Source organism: Notamacropus eugenii, chromosome 4, assembly GCF_028372415.1.
Source record: "Notamacropus eugenii isolate mMacEug1 chromosome 4, mMacEug1.pri_v2, whole genome shotgun sequence".
Classification (NCBI taxonomy): Eukaryota; Metazoa; Chordata; class Mammalia; order Diprotodontia; family Macropodidae; genus Notamacropus; species Notamacropus eugenii.
The window spans coordinates 271,589,779-271,616,950 of NC_092875.1; the positions used below are offsets into that span (position 1 = coordinate 271,589,779).

A 27,172-nucleotide genomic window follows, 5' to 3' on the forward strand; every position below is an offset into this window, starting at 1 on the left:
ATGTACCAAAAAGAAACACAAGAAGCTTGCTATCAAGTCTTTTATGAATAAAGAAAACTTAGGAAGCTGACACTACTGATAGCTTAGTGAATAATTCTTAATGTCCAAAAACAGCACTTTCAATGGGCAGAGACATTTTTATCTCTGAAAAGCCCAAAATATCCAATTTTTTTTTAATTAGGAATTTAATGACTAAATGATTTATTAATAGTTCTGGTATACTTTGACTAGGTAAAGGCAGAACATAAAAAATGCATTTACTAGCTCAACTTGTGACCTGAACATTTGGCTTGGTAACTACACTAAGCAAATGCCTGTTGAACTAATAATCTCATCTGCAGGCCACTGACCACAGAAGACAATTATACACATAGCATTCTTTCTCTGATTACCACAGTGAGTATACACCTATCTGTCAGTAAACAGTTCTCATACAATAGCCCTGAAATGGGGTTCTACATACATGCTTATAAAGCTATGAATATTTTTACAGATTCTATACCAAAGGAAAACATACATTTCAGACTCAACTTGAATAAAAAATGTTAACAGGCATATAAAACCCCAGAACCTCAGGAGCAATTTAAATTGTTTAAGAGTTGTAAATTGAGATAAATGAGATATTCTCATATAAATAAGAATATTAATTTGGGGCCCATACAGGAAAATGCCTGAAAACCTTGGTGCTTTTCCCAAATATTGCTAACACCAGAATGTAAATAGATAACCCAACTATGGGATCAGCACCACCATTAACTATAGTAGCTATGGGTCTTCTCCTTCCCCAACCCAATCCCTACTGCTACACTACTTGGTTCCCACTAGGAATTAAATGCTGAACCCCAAAACAATGCCCAGTTCTGCCAGAGCAATACAGAGTTCCACTGCACTGTGATCCTTGAACTCACTATCCTATTGCTTAAAGACCATCTGCTCTATCTTTGCTCCTCAAGGTCCTTGGTGACTTGCCATCTCCCCTGCTACTTGGCAGAATCTAGGTACCATCTGGCCTTGCTGTGGTTCATAAAACTGAGTTGTCCTTTATGTATTATCTCACAAGAACAGAGAATGTCTTGATTTTTATATCTGTGTCACTAATACTTAAGGAAGTACTTGGCATAAGTAAGTTTTGAATCTGCTTTTTCATTCCATTCCATTCCAGCTAAGAGGATATCACATGTAGCAAGCAGGAGAGGAGGAGACTCCAGGGGCAGGAAGGGAAGTATTTGTTTCCTACAGACAGGCAGCCTTAAACACTTCCCTTTCATTTCTAGTAAGCCTAAAGGTTTATATAAAAAGTAAGTTAAAAATTGATTCTACAATGTTATTTTTAGAATTATGTCAAATTTGTTGTTCAACTGTTCAGTAGTGCCAGATTCTTCATGACCCTGGGGATCACACTGTCCATGGGGTTTTCCTGGCAAGGATACTGAAGTGGTCTGCCACTTCCTTTTCTGGTGGAATAAGGCAAACAAAGGTTAAGTGCCTTGCTCAGGCTCACCGAGCTATCCAGTATCTGAGGTTGGAGCTGAACCCAGGTCTTCCTGACTCCAGGCCCACCACTTTATCCAATGAACCATCTAGCTACCCTATTATGTGGAATAGATATCCTTTAAAATTAGTACCATTATTTTTAATTTTATAAAGAATGTAACAACCAACATATGTATGTACAAAGCCTTAGATACTTATTCTCTTATTTGAGCCTCACAACTACTGACTAAGGTAGGAATTACAAAGAGTATTAGGCTCATTTTTCAAATGAGGAAATTGAGTCTCAGAAATTGCCCACTGTCATACAGTTAGTAAGTGTCAGGGACATATCTGAACAGGGCTCTTCTCCTAGTTCCCAAACTAGATCCACGACACAAAACTGCTTTCCAATATGTTCAATAACTGTCCTCTCTCTAAAAAGTGACACTTGAAATTAAATATAATATAGCCGTAACATCATAACAAAATTGTGTACAAGATAAAAACAACTTTAAAACAGAGTAATAGCATAACTAGTTTGAATGTCAGAAAACACTTGATTTATCAAAATCAGAATTTAATTCAGTAAATCAAAATAACTGATTTAAAAATCAATCAACATTTATTAAGTATATATTACGTACAAGGCCCTTTGGAACATAACTGGGGCTACAAAGACCAAACAAGATATAGTTTCAGTCCTCAAGAAGCTTACTTTCATGAATATACATGAAATATATTTATACATGAATAAATAATTATGATGCAAAACTTAAGAATTTTTTCTTTTTATTGCCTTTTTGTAACCATGTACATAGTAATCATGTACATGAAATAAAAATTGCATCTGCAGAAGCTACATTTCTTTATATCCAGAATTCTTAGCACATACACAACAGTAAAATATCCTGCATGGTTAATAATCATTGATAATTGTAATTTTTACCATACAAGGAGGGCTTTAGAAATCTTCATTATAAAAGTAAAATTAAATCACTATAAACTTCAGTTTAACCTGCTGATAACTTTAGTTATCACCGTCCATTACCATACATGTGATCTTGAAGTAATGACTACTACCACAGCCTCTTCACATTTATATAGTCCTTTTAAGGTTTACAAAATATTTTCTCATAATAACTTTATGAACATCACAAAACGTAAATCTTGTCTTGAAAATATAAATATCACAACAGAACAAAGATTCTCCCTATTACTTTCCTTCAAGCTAACAATACACAAAATAGAGATATTTTAAAGTTGAATTTTCACTCAACATGAAAGCAAATCATGGATAGCTTTATCTTAGATGAAAAGATTTCGTAACAAATGCTTTCCTTGGTATGAGATATGTATTTTGATCAGGTATGGATTTCTTGTGAGTTGTTCACTATTACAATTATTTACTTAAAAGATATCATAGGCAAATAAGTAATTTTTAAATATTTAAGAGATATAAATGTAAAAGATATTTTACAAGTGCCAGTAAGTGCTATCAGAAGTACATACATCAAAGTCCTCCCAAAATGGACCTAGATCCATATGAGTCAAATCCTCTGGGCAAAAGGTAGCATAAATTTAGCACATGTCCTGTTTATATCTGTGACCGTGCCACAGCCTTCACTCCAGTAGAATGCAAGCGCACCTGCAGAATAGATTGTCTCACATTTGTATTTGTATTTCCATTGTCTGGAATATAGTAGATACTTAATAAATGCCTGCTAATTTAAAATTTTTAAAGACATACAAATTCCTTTCAATCTCAAGAATCTAAACATGAAGTATAATTTCAAGGTCAAACTGTTTTAATAGATGAGAACTTACTTCAACAGCTCGTAGTTCTTTTCATTTAACCTCGCAGCATTTTCCCTCCAAAATTTCTCTGATTTATGAACAGGGCTCCATTCCAGCCTTCCTGACTTGAGTTCTGAACTGTATTCATCAAATGAGCTATAAAAATATTAAAAAAAAATTTTAAGTTAAGTCTCCAATCACTCAAAGCCTGAGCCAAAAGGTTTTCCCATTATTCCCCAGTTAATACAAATTCAAATATTCTGAATCTCAAATGAGCTATAACTATATCAAAAATAAGGAAATTACTAATAAGACTGAAATGTAATAAAGCTTTCATAGAATCTTTAATGAAATTTAAGTAAAATTCACTTTTAGGACAGTATGGCACCAGATATGAATAAGTATGTGAAGTCATAAAACAGTAGAACTGGAAGAGACAAGAGGCTCACAGATTTAGAGCTGAAAGGGACCTCAGAGATCATCTACACTCTTCATTTACAGATGGGAAACTGAGACCCAAAGAAGCTGATTTATCTAAAAATAGCTGGCATAGGACTTCATGCCTCTGTCCCCAAATCTGATGCTACTTTCACTGTCAAACCTAATCCTAAATATGCCTAATCCAAAGTATGAAATGGTGCAGTCAAGCTAAAATGCCTGGTATGAAGTAGATCACACTTAAAATAAGTGTGAAACAGACTAAGTAAACAAAATCATATAACACTAGGAGATAGAAGGGTATGTAGTTGACTTCATAAATATAAAGTGAGACTTGATGACACAGGATTCACAAATAGATAATATAAGAGGAAAAATACACCTTTGTCATTTAAAAAGAACGAAGATAACTATTTTCAACTATTTGAAGGCCTAGCCTTTGTAAGAGGACCTAAGCAAGTTTTGTAAAAAAGAAAAAAAAAACACAGCAGGGTAGAAGCAGAACTAGGAGCAAAGGGAAGAAATTCCAGAGGCAGATTTCAGTCCTATAAAAAGAAAAGTTTCCTTATAAGCAACACTGGACAAAAGTGTAATGAACTACCTTAACAGGAAGGGAATTCCCCTATCTCTAGTGGAGGTTATATGATTTCTTCTTGGAGATGTTGTACAAAGAATTCTTGTAACATTTTTACTGGATGAACAGACCTAAATGAGATTCTGTGATTCAATGAAATCTAACTGAGGAAAGGTGAAGTAGTCCTATTATGCGAAGCACAAATACCTTTTAAACATATGAAAGGGAAGGCACAATGCTGAACATTTGGCTGAAAACTGAAGTCAACAAACACACATTCAGTGCTTACCATGCATCACAAAAAGAAAATTATATGTAACATAAGCAGGAAAACTGGTAGATGTAAGATAAAATAGCTAATGAAGAATTTCTCAGCTATCCAAACAACTAGTTGAAGTCTCTTCTGCTAAATACAGAATGGTAGATAAATTTATAGAGTGCTTTCCTGATAATTTGAGATCTTCACAGAAGATGCACTGAAAGGAATCTTGAATTGAATCCAGATGATGAAGAAAGAAATGGCTGTTGGAAGGGGATACAACTGGAAGCTATCAAGGAAACACTTATAATTAAAGTTTGTGACAGACAAGGAGAGAAACTCTGAATACAGAAATATTCCCTAAAAATTAGGAAGCAGATTTCAAAAGTTTAAATAAAAGACAATCATGACCCCACAGTCAAGGACTCCATAAAGGAATGATAATTTCTCAAAATTTAAACTTTTATGAAGGAAGAAGGAAATGGGGGGGGGGGTCATATAAAAGGATGAATACAATTTAACAGGGAGAGCTCTCTGACAAGTCTAGGTTTTTGAAGTTCACATATAAAATATGGAAACGGTCACATAACCAAGAAAGAATGGAAAAGTGGAACGATCCAATTTTAAAAAAGTGCCAGAATGACAAAAATGAGAACAGACTCATGGAAAAACAAGAGAAAATAAAAGTATTTTTTAAAAAACTATTACTACAAGAAGGAAAAACTAGGAAGGGAAAAGCAACTAAAACAGAAAAAGTAGAGGCAAAGAAACTATTCAAACATCTCTTTTGCTTCTTTCTTCTTAATTACAAAGAACCATGTTTTTACTGGAAAAGGTAAAACAAATATGGTTAAGAGAGAATAGGAAAGCTAGGGCACAAAAGCAAGTAAGCTCAAATTTCTGTGCTGGAAGGTGAGGGGGAAGGAGGAGAAATATTTTTTAATTTTTAATTTTTCATCATGAAACCAGAATCCATCTCCTTTAAAGATCTGTCGATAATGAAGATATTCCAGAGGACTGAAGATAAGGATATGCCCAAATTTTGATAGGGGAAAATGGTAAATTCCAAAAACTATAAATCAATGTCCTTAATAAAAGCCCCCAGTAAAATTCTAGGACAGGTTACCAAGTGAATATTTACATCTTTTCGTAGTCATAAAAATGTATCTGAGGAACGATCAGCAGAATGAGTGGCTTTGCTCTGCTTGGCCCACGGAAGGCAGAACTAGGAACAGTGGGTAAAAGTTTCAAAGAAAAGTATTTAGATTTGACGTAAGGAAACAATTGCTTAAAATTAAAACTATCCAGTGGTGGAAAGAGCTACTTTGGGAAATTTAACCAAAAACTAGAGGTTTTAAAGTTCGGTGTGTTCAATGAAAGGGATTCTTATTTGGGAAAAGGTCAGATTAGGTGATCTCTAGTACCTTCCAACTTTGGTATTCTGTGTTTCTAAACAGGAATTGTAATGGGAATAATAAATATAAGCGCTGAATATAGGTACAAAGAATCTAGTACAAGAATATAGAATGAAATGAGGATTAGAAAGTACTAACATGCTGAGAAAAATACCTTAAGAGTTTTAGGTGACCTAAAAAAAAAAAAAAAACTCGGTAAGACATCTATATAATGTTGTAGCTTCTCTACCCTCAAATCACCATCCTTTTCTTCACCCACTTTACCCCCAACTGTTCCTGCCCAGGGGAGAGGAAGAGGAAGAACTCATGGGGGCTCTTAAGAGGTAACAGAGTAGAGAGAAGGTTGGGCTTTGAGATAAGAATACCTAGGTTGGAATCCTGACTGACACCTACTAGCTGTGTGACCATGGGAACACCACTGAACTTTTCAGTGGGTCGAGGCAGAACTCTCAGGCTGTAACTGGCAACTGCGTAGATGATATAAGTCAACTAAGGGAATTTCTAAACCAGAATTTCCTATGCCAATAGTTCTCAAACTCTTTGGTCACAGGACTCCATTACATGCATAAAAATTACTGAAGAAGCCCTAAGAGTTCTTGTTTATGTGGTCATATCTAAATTAAAACATATTGGTATAATTATGAAAATAGCTTTGGCTTCACAGATACCCTCCAAGTGTGGTTTTCTTGAGAACTCCTACCCTTTACTAATAAAAAGACAAGTCTAGACCCCCAAAAAGGGTAAGGGGAAAGAAAATCTCATACTGCATTAATAGAAGCACAGTACCCAAAAGAAGAGAATAGTTTCACTTTGCACTACTCAGACAAACTTCAAAATTATATCCATAGCTAGAGGAAATTTAGGGAGAAGTATACCAGATAGTAAAAGAACCTCCAATTCACTTGCAAAGTAGTACTTTAACCTTAAAAAAATGACAACTTGGTTGGGGAAGGGGAGGGAGAGCATAATACCTGTCAATTGGTGGAGAGATTAGAATAAATCTGTATTAAGTCCACAATGAAGACCCAGGATGAATAGAAAGAAGTTACAAAGATGTAAATTTTGACTCATTGATGGAAAAAAACTTCCTAACAATTAAAAAATGCTTGAAAATAGAATGGGGTATTTTGTGAGACACTGAGTCCCCTACAGGTGTTCACACATAAACTGGAAGACCATTTATCTGCAGTGTTGTACAAGGAACTCAGCAAAAGGTAACAAGCTGAACTAAATAACCTACTAGGACTCTTTCAAGTCAAAAATTTCTATGATCATAAATACAAAAACATAAATGCAACATTATCAATTTATATTTTTGCCATGAATTCAGAACTTGAACAATAATGTCTTTAGGCACTAAGCTCTTCAATTTAAAAATAATAATTAGCTGTTAGAAGTGGATGGCTTTTAAAATCTCCAACTGTTCTGAACAAAGTATGTCTCCATGCTATGCACAAACTGCACTGTAGGAAGTAACTGACATTTAGTTCCAAAGAAAGCAAATGAGTCAGGAGGAGGGAGAAAGAGAACCAACTTTTATATTTATCACCAGGACAGTCATCAGTTAAAGGACTCGGGTAAATGAGCACATGTTCCTATATCTTAGGTCTAATGATATTAGAAAAAATAGCTTCGGGGCGGAGCCAAGATGGCGTAGTAGAAAGACGCACATACACATAGCTCCGAACCCACAAACCATAGAACAACTACAAAGAAGTAACTCACAGCGAATTCTGCACCCAGAGGCCACAGAACATTGGAGCGAGGGAGATTTCTGTTCCAGAGAGACCTGCAAACCTCTCGTAAAAGGTCCTTCGTGCTGCGGACTGGGCGCCGGGACTGGGAGCTGAGTACAGCCCTGCCGTGGCCCCGGCACCGAGAGGAACAGATCCGAGCGGGCTTCAGGGATGGGATCTCCAGCGGCCGCACAAGTACCTCCACCCACAGGTGACGGGGGTCGGTGAGAGAGTCCCTTTGGCAGGTCGAGGGGGGAATGGGGTGCCCCCATGGCTCGGGCCCCCTCGGGAGACAGAAGCTGAGGGGCAGCGGCAGACCAGAGCTCCCCAAGCAGGCAGGAGCCTGGATCCATTGTTGAAGGTCTGTGCATAAACTCCCTGAGGGAACTGAGCCTGAGAGGCAGCCCTGCCCTCACCTGAGCATCTGAATTTAATCTCACACTGAATAGCAGCCCTGCCCCCGCCCAAAGCCCTGAGGCTGGACGCAGCATTTGAATCTCAGACCCCAAACACTGGCTGGGAGGATCAGGAGGTGAGGTGGGTGTGAGGAAAATATTCAGAGGTCAAGTCACTGGCTGGGAAAATGCCCAGAAAAGGGAAAAGAAATAAGACTATAGAAGGTTACTTTCTTGGTGAACAGGCATTTCCTCCCTTCCTTTCTGATGAGGAAGAACAATGCTTACCATCAGGCAAAGACACAGAAATCAAGGCTTCTGTGTCTCAGCCCACTCAATGGGCTCAGGCCATGGAAGAGCTCAAAAAGAATTTTGAAAATCAAGTTAGAGAGGTGGAGGAAAAGCTGGGAAGAGAAATGAGAGACATGAAGTCAAAGCATGAACAGCAAATCAGCTCCCTGCTAAAGGAGACCCAAAAAAATGTTGAAGAAAATAACACCTTGAAAACTAGCCTAACTCAATTGGCAAAAGAGGTTCAAAAAGCCAATGAGGAGAAGAATGCTTTCAAAAGCAGAATTAGCCAAATGGAAAAGGAGATTCAAAAGCTCACTGAAGAAAATAGTTCTTTCAAAATTAGAATGGCACAGATGGAGGCTAAGGACTGTATGAGAAAGCAAGAAATCACAGAACAAAGCCAGAGGAATGGAAAAATGGAAGATAATGTGAAATATCTCATTGGAAAAACAACTGACCTGGAAAATAGATCCAGGAGAGACAATTTAAAAATTATGGGACTACCTGAAAGCCATGATCAAAAGAAGAGCCTAGACATCATCTTTCATGAAATTATCAATGAAAACTGCCCTGAGATTCTAGAACCAGAGGGCAAAATAAATATTCAAGGAATCCACAGAACACAGCCTGAAAGAGATCCAAAAAGAGAAACTCCTAGGAACATTGTGGCCAAATTCCAGAACTCCCAGGTGAAAGAGAAAATATTGCAAGCAGCTAGAAAGAAACAATTCAAGTATTGTGGAAATACAATCAGGATAACACAAGATCTAGCAGCTTCTACATTAAGGGATCGAAGGGCCTGGAATAGGATATTCCAGAAGTCAAAGGAACTAGGAATAAAACCAAGAATCACCTACCCAGCAAAACTGAGTATAATACTTCAGGGGAAAAATTGGTCTTTCAATGAAATAGAGGATTTTCAAGCATTCTTGATGAAAAGACCAGAGCTGAAAAGAAAATTTGACTTCCAAACACAAGAATGAAGAGAACCATGAAAAGGTGAACAGCAAAGAGAAGTCATAAGGGACTTACTAAAGTTGAACTGTTTACATTCCTACATGGAAAGACAATATTTGTAACTCTTGAAACATTTCAGTATCTGGGTACTGGGTGGGATTACACACACACATATGCACACACGCACACACACATAGAGACAGAGTGCACAGAGTGAATTGAAGAGGATGGGATCATATCTTAAAAAAAATGAAATCAAGCAGTGAGAGAGAAAGATATTGGGAGGAGAAAGGGAGAATTGAATGGGGCAAATTATCTCTCATAAAAGAGGCAAGCAAAAGACTCATTAGTGGAGGGATAAAGAGGGGAGGTGAGAGAAAAACATGAAGTCTACTCTCATTACATTCCACTAAAGGAAAGAATAAAATGCACACTCATTTTGGTATGAAAACCTATCTTACAACACAGGAAAGTGGAGGATAAGGGGATAAGCAGAGTGGGGGGGGGATGATAGAAGGGAGGGCATGGGGAGGAGAGTACAATTTGAGGTCAACACTCATGGGGAGGGATAGGATCAAAAGAGAATAGAAGTAATGGGGGACAGGATAGGATGGAGGGAAATATAGTTAGTCCTATACAACACAACTATTATGGAAGTCATTTGCAAAACTACACAGATTTGGCCTATATTGAATTGCTTGCCTTCCAAAGGGAAGGGGTGGAGAGGGAGGGAGCTAAAGAAGTGGGAACTCAAAGTGTTAGGATCAACTGTAATGTTCTTACCACTAGGAAATAAGAAATACAGGTAAAGGGGTATAGAAAGCTATCTGGCCCTACAGGACAAAAGAGAAGACAGAGACAAGGGCAGAGAGGGATGATAGAAGAGAGAGCAGATTGGTCATAGGGGCAATTAGAATGCTTGGCGTTTGGGGGGGGAGGGGAGAAAAGGGGAGAAAATTTGTAACCCAAAATTTTGTGAAAATGAATGTTAAAAGCTAAATAAAAAAAAAAAAGTAACTGAAAAAAAAAAAATAGCTTCAAAGAAATTTGGTGAGCACTGTCATCTTTACCACATTAAGTACTCTGGAAAAGGTGTTATGAGGACTTCTTGGCAAAGATGGCTCCATGAAAGGCATTAACCAGATCCAGGGCTCAGGCATGACAAATAAGAACATCAGATGATAAAAAGATAAGACCCAAATCTGGTTGGGGCTTTACGCAACAATTACAATAAAATAAAAACTTGGAAAAAATATAATAAAAATAAAATAAAAAATAAATGAAAAAAAAAAGAAAAAAGGGCTTACAGCCAAGAACATATCCCACAAAACTGAATAAAATTCTATAGTAAAAAAAATGGACCTTTCATAAAATACTTTCAAGCATTTCAGAAGCAAAAACTGATTCTAGGTATAATCTCTGAAATATAAACACAAAAGTCATGAGAAGCCCAGAATGGTACATCTATGTAGACAATATTAAAGCATTAAAGGGTGATCAGATATTGAATGCTTAGTAAGTGAAAGAGAGAAGACAATTGTTTGCTCAGAATCACATGGTCTTTAAGGATCAAAAAGAGAAAAATTCTGGACTTGAGTGTGGTTTTGCTGTTTTATTTTTTAAAAAGGGAGGAAAAAAGTATCATAAATTTAGATCTGAAGGACATGTTGGAGGCTTATTTTCCACGTAAGGAAACAAGCATGGAGTGGCTAAGTGATTTCATCAGGGTCACAGTGCAAGTAAGCATCTGAAAAGGGATCTGAACCAAACTCAGGTTTTACTTACTACAAAATCCAATACCCTAACTTCAACATGAGAAAAACTATTAACAAAACAGATAAAGAAGGAATCCTAACAAATTTCCTCTAAAAGACAAACACGACACTCAAGTCCAAATCAGAAAATGCTAAAGAAGAGATCTACAGACTAATATCTCTAACGACTATTGATACAAAAACACTGAATTATCAAAGAGTATAACTTCTTTGATAGCAACAGATTCCAAAGACTATTGTTGTCCATGTGCAGATCCCATTTACATAAGGAATATGGGGCTTGGTCAACATTAGGAAAACTAAACACAACAGGCCACATTATTGACAAAAACTATAAAAACCACATGGTTATTATATTAGAAAAAAAAAAACTTCAAACAAAATACAACTAATTTATGCTAAAAAAAATACTAAGAATCAAAGAACTAAACAAACCATCCTTTAATACAGTAAAAATTATTGAAATTCAAAAGCTAGCATTAACTATAGAAGTCTTTCCATTAAGAACAAGGTTAAAGCCACAACAGGAACAAGATTAAAGAAGCAACAAGCAGCACACTGAGAGAGCAGTAATTAGAGCAATGAGCCTAGTCAGAAAGCTGTCCTCAGACACTAATTAACTGTGACGCTAAACTAGTAACCTAATCTCTGTTTGTCTTACTTTCCTCAACTATGAAGTGGGGATAAAAGCACTCTCCTCCAACAGTTGGTTGTGAGAATCTAATGAGAATTTTTTAAGCGCTTAGCCCAGGGCCTGGCACATAAATACTTATTCCCTTTCCCTTCAGCAAGAACGACCATTGTTGTTACTAAATTATTTGATAGCTACAGCAATAAGACAGGAAAAATAAACTGAGAAATAAAATATAAGGTGGATAAACAAAACTACTGTTCTTTGCAGATGATAGGATTACTTACTTATAGAACACTAAACAATTAAGTTAACACAAAAATAACCAGTAAATTAGCAGTACTGTAAAAATAAACTCCTAAAAATTACCAGCCTTTCTATATATTGCAACAAGAGTAACTATAAATATATAAAGTACCTGGGAATCAATCTCCCATAGTATTTAGTGCTATATGAATACAACCACAAAAAATTCTTTCTGGAAATATAGAGAAAGACTTAAAGAATTGGAAAAATATTTATTGTTCATCTTTGGGCTATGCCAACAAAAATATTACTATACTAATTCACAGATTTGGTGCCATGCCAAACTATGGAAGGCTTGCTTCAAAAATCATAACAAAAACTATCTGAAAAAACAGAAGTTCAAGAATCTCAAAAAAATAGAAAAAAAAGTATGAACAATGGAGGCCTAAGAATACAAATCTCAAACTATACTATAATGCAACACTGAAACAGTCTGGTACTGGTCAAGAAATTTAAAAGTTGATCAGTGAAACAGATTAGGTATATAAAATCCAAAAACAATGAAACCCAGCAACATAGTTTGATTGTAACATGCAAAGAAAAGCAAAACTGAAATAAGACCTAAATATAAAATGTCATATAAATGAATTAGAGGAGAGAACTTTCACAACTATGCCTAAGGAAAGAATTCTTAACTAAATAAGGGTTAGATGACATGTCAAGATAAATGGATTTTTTAAATAGCAACTAAAAGGTTTTGCACAAGTTCAACTAATACAGTAAGAATATGTACAGAATCTGTTAAATGGGATAAAAATCTCTGCAACAAATCTGTCTGAAAAAGGTCTGGCAAGCAATATATATGGGGAATTAAGATAAATATATCAGAACAAGAGCTATTCACTAATTGATAAATGGTGAAAGGAACAGGCAGTTTTCAAATGAAGAAATGCAAGTTATAGATCTCCACATTAAAAAATCCCATATTAACAAGAGAAATGTAAATTAAGACTAAAATTCTTTTAAAAAATGACAAAAGGTAAAGATGGCAATAATGGGAGGGCCTATCAGAGGGCACGCACATTACTGAAGCACTGTTGTTGGACCTGTAAATGGTCCAACCATTTGGGAAAACCAAATACCACTACTGTGTACGTACACCAAAAAGTTCCAAGAGAAGGAAGAGATTCACATGTACAAAAATATTTATAGTAAGAACAAACTGGTATCCATAAATAGGTACATGTATGAACAGACTGCTGTATATGAATGCAATGCTTTCACTACATAAAAAAATAATAACTATGAAGGATTCAGAGATACTCAGGAACTTACATGAACTGATGCAGGCCAAAATGGGCAACACTAGGAAAATAATTTCCATGATGATCAGAGTATTATATCTATGAATGACTTGACAAATCTGATCAATTCCACAACCAGTTATTACTTCAGAATACTGATAACAAACCTCTTGGCAAAGAGGTAAGAGATTAGAGATTCAGAGAGATATACAATATTTTAGATGCAAAGTATGGATATGGTTTGTCTGATTATATGTATTTGTTAAAAAGGAGAGCTTCTCTTTGGTTGGAGTTGGGAAAGAAATTAATGAGTAGTGACAAAGATGCTCCTTCTCCAAAAAGAGCATCAATAAAACATTTTTTTAAATACAAGAAAGTAGAGGGGGCGGAGTCAAGATAGCAGAGCAGAAAGACGCATATACTCTAGCGCTTCCCCCACAGCCCACAAAATACCTGTAAAAAATGACTCAACAAATTCTAGAGCAGCAGAAGCCACAAAACAACAGAGCAAAAGAGGTTTCCAGCCAAGGGTAACCTGGAAGGCCAACAGGAAAGGTCTATCCCACAGGACACTGAGCTGAGCAGAGCCCAGACCTGGTCATGCGGCACTGGGAGGAACAGGACCTGAACAGACCTCCTGGCAGAATTCCCAGCAGGAAGGGTCCCAGATCCCTCAACCCACAAGCCACAAAGAAAGCTCCAAAGGTCAGTGTTGGGAGGGTTTTCTCAGATGGGCGAGAGGGGAGCAGGGTCCCAGGCAGGAGCAAGGGTGGTAGCAGCAGCACCAGCAGGCAGCTACTGAAAAGCAGTCTGGCTCCATTGTCCAGGGAGCTCAGCTTAAAGCCTCTGGCAGAACTGAGCAACTGATCTGAACCTCAGCCCTCAGTGGTGGTCCCACCCCCACCCAAAGCCCCTGGGGGAGTTAGCTTATCTGAATCTCAGCCTTGAGCACAGTACTGGGGAGAGGAGGAACACTAGGACCTTCCTCTTGACAAAGGATTCAGAAGTCAAGTAACTGGCTGGGAACATGCTCAAAACAGGGAAAAAAAATAAGACTACAGAAGGTTACTTTCTTGGTGAACAGGTATCCTTTTGGATGAAGAAGAACAAGGCATATTGTCAGAAGAAGTCAAGGCCTCTGCCTACAGTACTTCCAAAATGAAGATGAAATGAACTCAGGCCATAGAAGAGCTTGAAAAGCAAGTCAGCAGCCTGCTAAAGGAGAACCAAAAAAATGCTGAGGAAAATAACACCTTTAAAAAGAGGCTAACTCAACTGGAAAAAGAGGTCCAAAATGCCAATGAGAAGATTTTAAAAAGCAGAATTAGCCAAATGAAGGAGAAGGTTCAAAAGCTCATTGAACAAAATAGTTCTTTAAAAGACAGAGTGGAGTTCAGGGAAGCTAATGACTATGAGATAAACCAAGAAGTTAGAAAACAAAACCCAAAAGTTTGAAAAAATAGAAGATAATGTGAAACAACTCACTGGAAAAACAACTAACCTGTAAAATAGATCCAGGAGAGACAATTTAAAAATTATGGGACTACCTGAAAGCCATGATCAAAAAAAAAAGAGCCCAGATATTATCTTCCATGAAATTATTAAGGAAAACTGCCCTGATATTCTAGAACCAGAGGGCAAAATAAATACTGAAAGAATCCACTGATCACCTCCTAAAAGAGACCTGAAAAGAGAAACTCCTAGGAATATTGTGGCCAAATTTCAGAGTTCCCAGGTTAGGGAGAAAATATTGCACGCTGCTAGAAAGAAACAATTCAAGTGTTGTAGAAATACAATCAGGATAACACAGGATCTGGCAGCTTCTACATTAAGGGATCGAAGGGCTTAGAATAGGATATTCCAGAAGTCAAAGAAACTAGGATTAAAACCAAGAATCACCTACCCAGAAAAACTGAGTATAATATTTCAAGGGAATAAATGTTTATTTAATGTTATAGAGGACTTGCAAGCATTCATAATGAAAAGACCAGAATTGAATAGAAAATTTGACTTTCAAACATAAGAATCAAGAGAAGCATGAAAACATAAATAGGAAAAAGAAATCATAAAAGACTTTCTAAAGCTGAACTGTTTACATTCCTACATGGAAAGATAATCTTTGTTAACTCTTAGACTTTTCTTAGTATTTGGGTAGGTGGAGGGATTATACATACATACACATACATACACACATACACACACACACATATAGACAGACAGTACAGGTTGAGTTGAATCAGAAGAGATGATATCCTTTAAAAAAATAAAATAAAAATTAAAGGGTAAGGGAGAAAAATACTGGGAGGAGAAAGGAAGAAATGGAATGGGGCAGGCTATCACTCATAAAAGAGATAAGAAAAATCTTGTTCAATGGAGGAGAAAAAAGAAAAGGTGAGAGGAGAAAAGTGAAGTTTACCCTCTTCACATATGGATTAAGGAGGGAATAACATGCTCACTAAATCTGGTATGAAAATCTATTTTACACTACAGGAAAGTAGGGAAGGAGGGGACAAGTGAGATGAGGGGGATGATAGAAGGGAGGGCAAATGGGGAGAAGGGAGTAAATAGAAGTAAACAATTTGGGAAAGGACATGGTCAAATGAAAAGAATGAAAAAAGGGGGGATAGGGTAGGATGGAGGGCAATATAATTAGTATTACACAACATGATTATTATGGAAGTCTTTTGCAAAACGACACATATACGGCCTGTATTGAATTGCTTGCCTTCTGGTATTAGAAATGAATGTTGAGAATTATTATTGGATATAACTGAGAAATACGAAATAAGGTAATGGGGTACAGAAATTGATCTTGCCCTACAAGAAATGAGAGAAGATGGGGATATGGGAAGGGTGGGGTACGATAGAAGGGAGGGTACAATGAGGGAAAGGGTAATCAGAATGCAAGATAGTATGGGGGGAGGGGAGAAATGGGGAGAAAAACTGGAACTCAAAATTTTGTGGAAATGAATGTGGAAATCTAAAAATAGACAGACAGACAGATATACAAGAAAATAAAAATATTCAGGAGTCCCAAGTGGGGCAATTTTGTTATTATCTTGTTTCAAGTTATCTTAGGAAGATAACTGCTTTACCAAGACTTTTATTTATTTCTGCCACTCTACATTCACTTTAAGGTGATATTCTTTCTTTTGTGTGGAGGATATTTGGAGATCCTGGAGTTTTCTGACCTACTCCACCATCTTCCTAAATAAATTCTTATTCAATTAAAATGGTACTTGCTACATGAAAACCTTTCAAAATCTTGTACCCTCTCATCCCTTAGTCAGAAATAATCTTTTCCTTTTGTAACATTATTTAAACTTTGCTTTTATATCTTCATAATCCTTTATGACATATTGCTGAGTATTGTCTCATCACCACATTCCCTTACCAAATTAAAAATACCATGAGATCATACTCTTAATTTTGTAACCCACCACTGCATTAGATTTTAACACAACTATTAAACTGTATTTGGGGGTGAGGGAGGAAAAGGGTTGAATCTCTAATTCTATTTTAAAACACAATTATTCAATACCAGTCTTTCCAATTTGCCTAAAATATATGCATTCCTATGTGTATACACTCAAAATCTTAAATTAATTCAAATTAAGTCATGCTATAACATACCTAAGATCCTGGACACTTTCACCAAGTTTGTCCAAAAGAAATTTTATATCTTCACTTATATCTTCATCATCATACTTTTGCTGATCCAAGTTCTCCAATTGTTTCAGAACTTTGCACTGAATCATAGCCAGGGCATATTCTTGGCGAGTTTCCCTTTCAGTTGATTTTTCTAAAAGGTTCTAAATTAGAAAAATGTAAATTTCAAATCAGACTTACAATGTGAGGAACACAATGTATGGAAGAAAAAATAAGTAACTACCTGACATTTATATTAAGCATTATAAATGAACATCTACAAGCTGTCTGATGAGTGAATCTGAGTGATATATTTATAAAAACAGGACAAAGTAATTTATATCCTCTGCTACCACTAGGAAAAAGTAAGAAATATGAAATCATAACTACCTAACTCTGAACTACCTGGTCAAAATTACTACACAGAGTGTTAACCTTAAGAGAAGGTCACATCATTGATTATATTTTCTAACTAAAGCAGATTCTCCTAAGGTCATACTTTCTTTTCCCCCATTCTAATCGAAGGTCCTTATCATTTCATAACTGGATTATTTAAAATAAGCCTTGAATGGACATCACTGATTCGCCTTGTCTAATGCCACTAGATTTAGTTTCTTGAAATTCTTTTCATTATGTCATTCTCCTGCTCAAAACCCTTAAATGATTCCCTAGTACATGGATCCATAGCATCATGGCCAACTTACTATGCTTGGTATTCAAGACCCTTCCATCTATTTTACTCCTTAGTGTCCCCCTCACATATACAAGGCATTTTTTCACTTCCATATTTATATGTGGTACCTTTCATCTAAAATTTCCCTCCTTTCTCTCCAGATAACCTAATAATTTTTCAAAAGCCTGCTACAGCATTCATTTGACAATACTCATATACTACAATTTTTGATCACTGATTCAAGTGAAAGGACTCCTCAAAATACTTTCCAAAATTTTAACAAAACAACCAATAGCAAATACAAAGCATTGCTGACCCTTAGCAATGACTTAAAAATCACAAATTCTGCAATAATGTTAATGTTGCATATCTATACAGAATATGGAATCTCAAAAGCTAATAACCCAAAAGAGGGGGAAAAAAATCTAATAAAGGCCACAGAAGAAAACAACTTTTGTTTAGAAAAAATTCAGTGATAAATTCATTTGCTTTTTAAATTAATAAAGAAAATTAAAATTAGAAAAATGTAACAAAATATAGAAAAATCCAATAAGAAAGGAATGCAAGAAAAAACATTTTGGTTGAATCAAATACAAAACAAAAGAAAGAAAAAGATAAAATAGTGATTTATATACAGAAAATAAATTTTATGTAAAGAGTCTATGTTGCAGACTTTGGGTGATATTGTCACTCAGGACTTAAAAAGCTATGATAAAGATTTACAAGTGCATGCCTCAGTGGTTTTGTGAACTCTTGGTGTCTGCCCAAAAGACCAGATGACATTAAGCCATCTGGACAGTTAACATCAGATATTTCACATCCCCAGTATATGCCAAAAGGTTAAAACAGAGGCTAAAATTTTTTTGAAATGGTTATTTGCCTGTTGCACTTAAAAAATTCTTTAAGAAGATAAAAAGATAACCCATCAACATGCACTGATATCACCACTCTTTATCATATAAGAACTAAATTAATGTTTATAAGTTGTCAAAAATTGTGAATTTTTAAAAAATTTTTAGCAGACTCTTCCCCATTTCTGTAAATAGGGAGTGGACTGTATAAAATGATGACCATTTTATATTTTTTGTTCCATCAGCTGTCACAACCAAAGAACTCACCACCTACTGACCAAGCTAAATGGCAATGAGCACCTCCTTACACAGCTCTAGAAGTCCTCAAACAGCTATCACTGGCAGGGCAGATCTCACTCCACTGGTCTTCCAAGTATGATCAAGCATCTGAGCAGGACTTTCTTCACAGTGGAATAATTGTACTTAACACATATGTATAGCACTTCAGTTTGCAAAATGCTTTAAGGAACTGTATAAGCTATGGATGACAGTTAACAGGTTTACTTAACAGATCTCCATTTAACATATGAGAAAAAAAGAGATTCACAGACAGTAATTATCCTAGTGTCAGAGCTAGACCTCAATCCAAAGTCTTCCAAGGTTAAACGTGATACTCTTTTCAGTGCTTCCTTTTAACAGAAATACTACTAAATTTTTATCAATGAAGAGAAAAGGCTTATATCACTCACAAGCTTCTACTAATGGAATACGTATTAAGGGGAGAAAAACTTAAGGATGGAAAAGAAGGAAAAAATAGGAAAAGAAATTAGGGAAGGTATATGTAAAAAAACATGATGCAGTATCACAAATACCCAGAGAAAAGAATAACGATCAAGAAATCCAATAAGAAATTACAGTGATTTCTGTCTTTACCACAGAACTGGACTAAAACTAACACACCCTATGAGCAATAGGAAAGGGAGCCACAAACAAAGCCAATACAAGCAAATAAATCATCAACCTCACAACATGACCAGAGTGGAATTAAAGGCATGTTTAATCAAAAGACTCTGTATATGGGACAGGAAAAAGAGAGGGATCTTCAGAGAGAACCTCAAGGTGATTGCAAATATTTTTACAGGTTAAAACTTCTTTTGGCTTTTTTTAATATACAAGTGACAGATTTTCTGATAGAAGAGAATTCTTTTAAAGACTGAAAGAATAATGAATAATTTCTATTTTAAGTGAATTAGGACTATCTCTACTTCAACAGTCTCTTGGAACTATGTTCCTGCTTTCCTTTTATAGAAATTCTAAAATTAAAATAAATTGATTTGATACTGCCACAGCCTTTTTTTTACAATGATTAAATATAAACACAGAAAATGCTAACAGTACAAATGATTGAAAATAATCTAGAATGTTTAAAAGATATGAATACTGAGGATTAAATGGAATTATCTAATACTAAATGAGTGATAAGTGTACAATACTCAAAAGATTGCAAAGCACATCACATACACCATCTGATTTAAGTCTCATAATAATCCTGTAAGGAAGGTATTTTTTTTCCAGATAAAGAAACTAAGACTTATGAAGGTTAAGTGACTTACTCATAGACACACATTTAATAAGTGTCACAGACAGGAGTTACAGCCAGGTCTCCGACTTCAAATCCACCCCTCTTTCCACTACACAAGGCTGCCTGCATTCTCTATCATAGTTCCCCCCCTCTTTTTTTCTTTTACAAATGAGGAAACTGAAGCCCAGAATGGGAAAGTGATTTCTTATCTTCTCACCTATACCTCTTCCAGCTATGCTTAGTGCTGGCCCTCAAAAAAATTCTTTATAATTTATGTGTGTGTGTGTATATATATATATATATATATATATATATATATATATATATATATATATATGCATATACATATGCATATATACATACATACATAAGCACAAATCTATTGATGTGCATATTCATGTAGTGATGACTTGTTTGGATTAGACACAGGACCTTGATATCTTAATTCCTTCAGGTTGGAGCTGGATTGTACGTGATTTTGAAACTTAATTCCTCTTTGACCTTGAGCTACGATATGCCAGATGCTAGTATGTGGCAAGGTAGCCTGGTTCTGAACAAGATAAGGCAAAAGTTCATCTTTAAAAAGGAGTCCAGGGCTCCAGGGGTCAAGACCAAATTCTGGTGGAATATTAACAGAGCAATACCCAAGGTTCTATACATATGTATGAGGGAGTGAAAATGATACTTAAGAAAATTAAGTCAGGAAAACAGTTGAAATGTACCAAAGAAATAAAGAAAAATTCCATGTTAGATATAACATAATTTTGAAAGTTTCCAAAGGACTGATTTTCAAGATATCTGGAAAAGGAAAAGATACCCATTTTTTTTTTACATCATGGAAAACATTATTATGCCTAAAAAGGCTAATCAAGAGGATATCAAATAACTGATCCATATGTTAACTTTTTCACATTTTAATGGATCCAAGATCTTATTGCCAAGGGTACTCCTCAAGACTGCAATTCCTAATCAAGCCACACCTTCTTGTTCTATGTAATTCTTGTCCACATCCTCCCATAAATCACCCACAGAGCTGCCAACCTTCCTCAACTTCATGAAATAACTACAAAATGCCATCTATGCACAAGGCACTGTACTGGCCCCTGGGGAGGATGTGAACATATGATTAAGACAGCCTCTATTTTTAATGGCATTTAACTTCGAATGGAGGATATGATCCACACATACTTACAATGCAGAAAAGCATATGATAAGAATGTAAGAAAGGTATAGAAGGATAGTTATAAATGTCCAAGGAAGAGAAAACGATTTTTGATTGGGAGAGATCAAAAAAGATTTCACAAAGTAAAAGATATTCTTTAAGAATGGGCAAGATTTCAACAAGTCTGCGGAAATAAATTTTAAACTTTAAGTTATTACATACAGTTGTAAGTTATTTCACGTTTATTTCATATCTGGCAAAATACAGAATAATTAACTCCAATGCTCCCCCTAAGTATCTAGCACAGTACTGGGCAAAGGAAAGATGTTTAATAAATGCTTGATGATAAATCATCACAAAAGAATCCTGAAATGTGGCTCTATGCCAGACCTGCACAATCTGTGGCCCACCAAAGGATTTTAGGTTATGTGCAGACCTGCTCTATACCAATGATGGTTTTAACCAAGCCACAGAATCAATTATTTCAATAAGCTACAAATCATCAATACCAAAGGCAGCTAACAAAAACCACTGTAAAGAAATCTCTTCATTATTCAGACTTTACCACCATGACTCAAGCTGCCTCCTCCCACTGTTGGAACCTTCATTTTGAAGAAGGGCCAGCCTAGACATCTTTCATTTTCAGAACCCAGCCACCACTCCTCTTCCCTGACTTTTCAGCCTCCTTTTGATGTGCTGTGTTCCACCATTAGAATTTAAGATTCTTGAGGGCAGGGACTATCTTTCCTTCCACTTATATTTTTATCCCCAGTTTTTAGAACACTGTTTGGCACACAATAAATATTTAATAACTTGTTCACTTGTTTGCCATTTTATGTTCATAAGGTTATTAATACTGAAGAAAATCAAATGAATAATTAGAGTATGAATAAGATTCTAAACAACAAAGGGTCATTACTAAGTTTATCTGTTATATCTTGAAAACATTCTGATTTATTTTGGGTGCTAAAGATTGACTAATCAATCCAAATCTAATTCAAGTATTAAAAAGTTTACAGAGACCTAGTGATGCTAAGAATAACTAACTGGCATTTCCCAAAATAAAAGAATGTGTCCAACCAATTTTTTAAAAGTCAACAGTTACTTAATTTGTTCAACAGAGGAGATTAGCAACTTTAGCAAATTTAGCATCACTAAACTTTTAGCATTAAAGTTTTCCTAAGGTTCAGGATGCAATACAGAATACAAGAGCAGAACAGTCTCAATAATGCTCCCTATTGGGTCTTTTTAAAAAGTCAGAAGTATATCAGAATGACAAAAATAAATGTACCATCTTTATTCTAGTGCATGGCCTCTAGTTGGATAATAATCCATTACTGTTCAGTATTGAACTTTTATCCTATATAAAAGAATTAAGCATTCCCAAAGACAGTGAGAACAGAAAGAAGGCCAAAAAAGGGGTTCCTCATGTCTCAGGGCATATGAGACATCATCCCATATTTAGCAGGTCTACTGACTTAAATGCTTTGCACTAAAATAAAAATTATAGAATTAATAAAATGTTAGAGATAGGATAAACCTCAGAGATCACTGTTATTTATCTCCTTTTTGCAGATGGGGAAACAGGCTCAGAACAGTTCAATGACATTCTAAAGTTGTACAAGAAGTTAATGGCCAACTTGGGTCAAAAATCCAAAATCTCCAAATCTGATTTCCAGACCCATAGTCTTTCTGTCATACTACACTGCCTCCCAGTATATTAAGTGTAGTCACTTAAATAATCTTGAATCCAGGTATAGATCTGTTTACAAATGTCACAAAAACAATAGTTTTCATTAAATGACAAGGTTACAGTTTAGTTAATTTCAGTATAATTTAAATATTTTAAACTGTTATACATATTAAAATGATTACAAGTGACACGTTAAGATTACGATAAACAAAGCAGAGCTGAAATTCTTGACTAGCCACAACATTAACCTAACAGGATCCTAGATCAAGATACCAGCTCTTCATAGAGACTAAAGAGTTATGAATAGTAGTCATATTTTAATATGTGGAAAAACTGAAATGAGGAGAAAGCTCTGTCCTTTATTCTCTTCACCATTAATGAAGGATACTGATATTACCCTAACGGAGAGAAAGGTTCTTTCAATTTATTATAGATGAAAGAAAGATGATAAGCCTGTTGTACAAACCATGCCATTTCAGAAAGCATGCTTTACAGTGGACCTGTCAAAGACAGAGTCAACAAAAACTGACTCATGTTTAAAGTTATGATTCAAACAAGAAATTTAACATTTCTCTTGCCTGACATAACCAATTTTATACATCTCTAAATCTCTTTATACTACATAACTATCTGCCAAAACAAGGGCATGAGAATTATCTTGGCTTTAAAAAAAAAAGTACAGAAAAAAACTGCAAAGAGATAAGATTTACTTGTTGAGAAACTCATAAATTTTCTAGTCTGATGATACTCATCATGAAGGGGCTTGGGCAGTATAATTCTCTAGCCATCACTTAAAATAATCATACTTCTTTGGATTTGTCTGATCTGTCACAGAAGCTCAGAGCACTTAAATGTTATCTAATCTTCAACAGCTTTATGAACTCTTCTCCCACCCACACACATGAGAAAAACAAGCATAGGTTAAATGATTTTATGCAGGGGCTCAATAGAAGAAGCAAAATAAAATTTGGATCATCTGACCCCCATGCTCTTTTGAGCAACTAAATTTTCTCTTTTAAAAACAGGTCACAAGTAATTTTGTAGCATATGATACCCATTTTAATTCTTAAAATACTATAACTATTTTCAGTAAAATATACAAAACTAAAATCCATAAATGAATTAAAGAAAATCAACTAAAAAGCAACATCATTCATTCAACCTTAGTTAAAAAGGAAACTGTTGCCCTTTCACTTCCTCAAAAAAGATGAACAAAGAAAACAATGAATCTAAAGTGGATTCTTAGATAAATGGCTTACCGTCAATATTTCAGGATCTCTAAAAGAAAGAGTTATGCTGAACTTTTTTTTTATGTTGTTTTGGACTAAAGATTGCTGCACTTTGCTTTTTTTCCCAAAAAGAACTTTCAACACATCAAATTTGGAATCAAGTACTGGGATTAAAAAAATAGGTACCATATGAAAAGGAATATGCTCTGTATATTTTTGTTTTCTTCCATTCTGTTCTTTTATTACAATTAGGCTTATACAAAAGTGGAACAGGTTGCCTCTGAGAGATGATGGGTTCTCCATCACCAGTTGGAAGTCTCCAAGAAATGCTAGCTGATAATTCAATAGGTATGTTGCAAAAGGGATTTTAGTTTAAGGTATAAATTGAACTAAATCAGTCCCTGAGGTCCCTTCCAACTCTGAAATTCAGTAATATCACAATGCTACAATAAACAAAAAAACTTACCCGGAATGCTGCAAGAATGATTCTAGTTACTTTTTCTTTAACAGATTCTTGAAGGATATCAGACAGAACAGGAATAATGTTATATCGACGAAGATGTTCACACATTTGAGGGCTAAATGCCAGCAGCCATATTGAGAAAATCATTTGGTACTGGAGTTGGAAGCCACATTTGTTACTCAAAACTCCCATTATACTAAAAAAATAAACATTTTAAAAAATATAGTAAGTTATAAAACAAAGGAAAACCATATTTGAGTATGACAGCTAATAAAAGAAATCATCATGAACTACATTCAGATAGGTTTTCCCTCCTCATCAGCAATAAAGGTTAAGCAGTTAAGAGCTCACGCATTGAAGGCCAGCTTGAGTTCCAGACTCAAATTAGGATTTCTCCCTAGACTCAGTCTAGGAAACAGGGGCAGTTACAAGGTTACAAAATTCTATCTTGGATACTAGTTCCCTTGCTACTTTCAAGTGCCCTCTCCCCAACACTTATATGAGTATCTCGATAGAGACTGCTGATCACAGACAGCAGTATAATCCCCTTGTTGTCTATTCCTTGAAGAGATGTCATCTCATCAACTTTCACTGCTTCACTGAGCAGATCTATGTAACTGACTGACCAGGATCCATCTCTCAAAGTTCCAACTACCAACTAAATACCCACTGCATTTCAAGCTTCATGGTGAAAAATGAACTCATCTTCTCCCCAGAAGGTACCTCCCCCATTTTAAGTTCACTGCCATTTTTCCAGTCACTCAAGTTTGAAACCCTGGAGTTACCTTTGATATTTCCATCTTTCTCTCTCATCTCCTCCTTTCAGTCACACGCCAATTTTTATTATTTCTACTTGTGAAATAGATACTTAATCTATTGCCGATTCATCACTTGTACTGCCTTATTTCAGAGTTTCATTCCTATCTTTACTCTCACATCAGCTCATACTTACACCACCATATATCTTGTAACCACATAGTCCTTTCCCCTTCTCAAAACCCTTCAATGGCTACCAAGTACCTACCCCAAAAAGTGATGAAAACAAAGGGCAAACAACAATAAAAACTCCTTCAAAGCCTGACATTCAAGATTCTGGTCAACCTGGCTCTAGTCTACCATTCCAGCCCATTATTTCACCTTACATTCATCTCTACCCATTCTGCACTCCAGCCAAAATGGACTTGCTGCTCACTCTCCTTTCTAATCCTGCCTCTATTCCCTTATGCCCCACATCCCACTTCCTTTTTTAAATCCTTCCCTTCTGTCAAGTTTCAGCAGCTGGAAGGGACCTCAGAGGGCATCTAGTCCTCTTCTGCACTGTGTGTGCATGTTCATCCTTCGCTGCCGAAGAGGACCATGCCATCAGAGAAATACTGACACAACTTGCATTTGACTTTGTTTAGAGTGAAGGAGGGCTGTGCAGGTCACCAGCCTCACTTCTCCTCCAGAGCCATCTGAATCCAGTGACCAGATACTCATCAGGATGACTGGAGATGACCCAGGATGAGGCAATTGGGGTTAAGTGACTTGCCCAAGGTCACACAGCTAGTGAGTGTCAAGTGTCTGAGGTGAGATTTGAACTCAGGTTCTCCTGACTCCTGCACTGGTGCTCTATCCACTGCACCACCTAGCTGCCCCTCCTCTTCTACAATACTCTGATCAAGTGGTCATCCAGTCTCCATTTGAAAGCAACAAACCATAGTGGATAAAGTACCAGACTTAAGACTTATGAAGGACTATACAAATCCCTCCTCAGACTTGTGACCCTATGTAAGCCATTTAACTTAATCTGTACTTCAGCTTCCTCACCTGTAAAACAGTAGTTTGACTAGGGACATTCTACAGGTCTTTCTTCAAACTCTAATAAATCTATGACTCTATAAACCTATAGAGAACCCTATACTAAACTACTACCTCCCAAAACAACTCATTCACTTCAAGAACATTCTACATGTTGAGAAGTTTTTCTTTTCTAAATCTGTCTCCTGTCAACTTCTACTCAGTGCTCCTAATTCTGTCCCCTCTGAGGTCAAAGAGAATCAGTTCAAATCTTATAAAATAACAAAACTTTGGTATCCTTAGCACCTAGCTTGGCACATAGTAGGTACTTAATATATGCTGAAATGATCTGAAGACAGCTGTCAGGTTCTCTTTTACACAGTCCCCTTCTAAGCTAAACACATCTATCTCATTTAACCAATCCTCACGTTAGGTACACTCTTCTGGAGGTACTCTTGCTTATCTGTCTTTCAAATAAATATGGTGCCCATAAGTGAACACACACATTTCAAACTGGGGCAGAATATAATACACATTACGCTTCTTTCAAAGCAAACTATGGACATCATTATCTCTGGGTGCTATAATGTCACACTGCTGATTCATAAAAACCCCCAACTCAGGTTCTAACTCTCCTAACTTTACCATAATTCTTAGCTGAAAGTGAGTTCTCCTTCCTCAGTTTCCCATAGAACTTTGTATGACCTTCATTTTGGTATTCATTGCCTAATCTTTATTACAGCTGAGTAGGTAATGTCAGCTATTCATCTTTTCTATCTCTAGCTTCAAATACAAGATTAAACTACCCAGCAGATAAATAACAAATATTAGTTTTAGAGAATTGGAAAAGGCATGAAAATG

The 27,172-nt window shown here is 35.9% G+C and overlaps 1 protein-coding gene across 7 annotated transcripts in view; it reads right to left on the reverse strand.

Annotated features, from left to right (window-relative positions):
- Positions 1 to 27,172, reverse strand: part of ATP6V1H (ATPase H+ transporting V1 subunit H) — a 119,882-nt gene that overhangs the window by 46,091 nt on the left and 46,619 nt on the right. For all 7 annotated transcript variants that reach the window (XM_072604593.1, XM_072604587.1, XM_072604594.1 and 4 more), the window contains 3 exons: positions 24,536 to 24,728; positions 16,925 to 17,103; positions 3,298 to 3,423 (listed from right to left, as the gene is read on the reverse strand). In XM_072604593.1, coding sequence (XP_072460694.1) covers positions 3,298 to 3,423; positions 16,925 to 17,103; positions 24,536 to 24,728 — 498 coding nt within the window. The remainder of the gene's footprint in view (positions 1 to 3,297; positions 3,424 to 16,924; positions 17,104 to 24,535; positions 24,729 to 27,172) is intronic.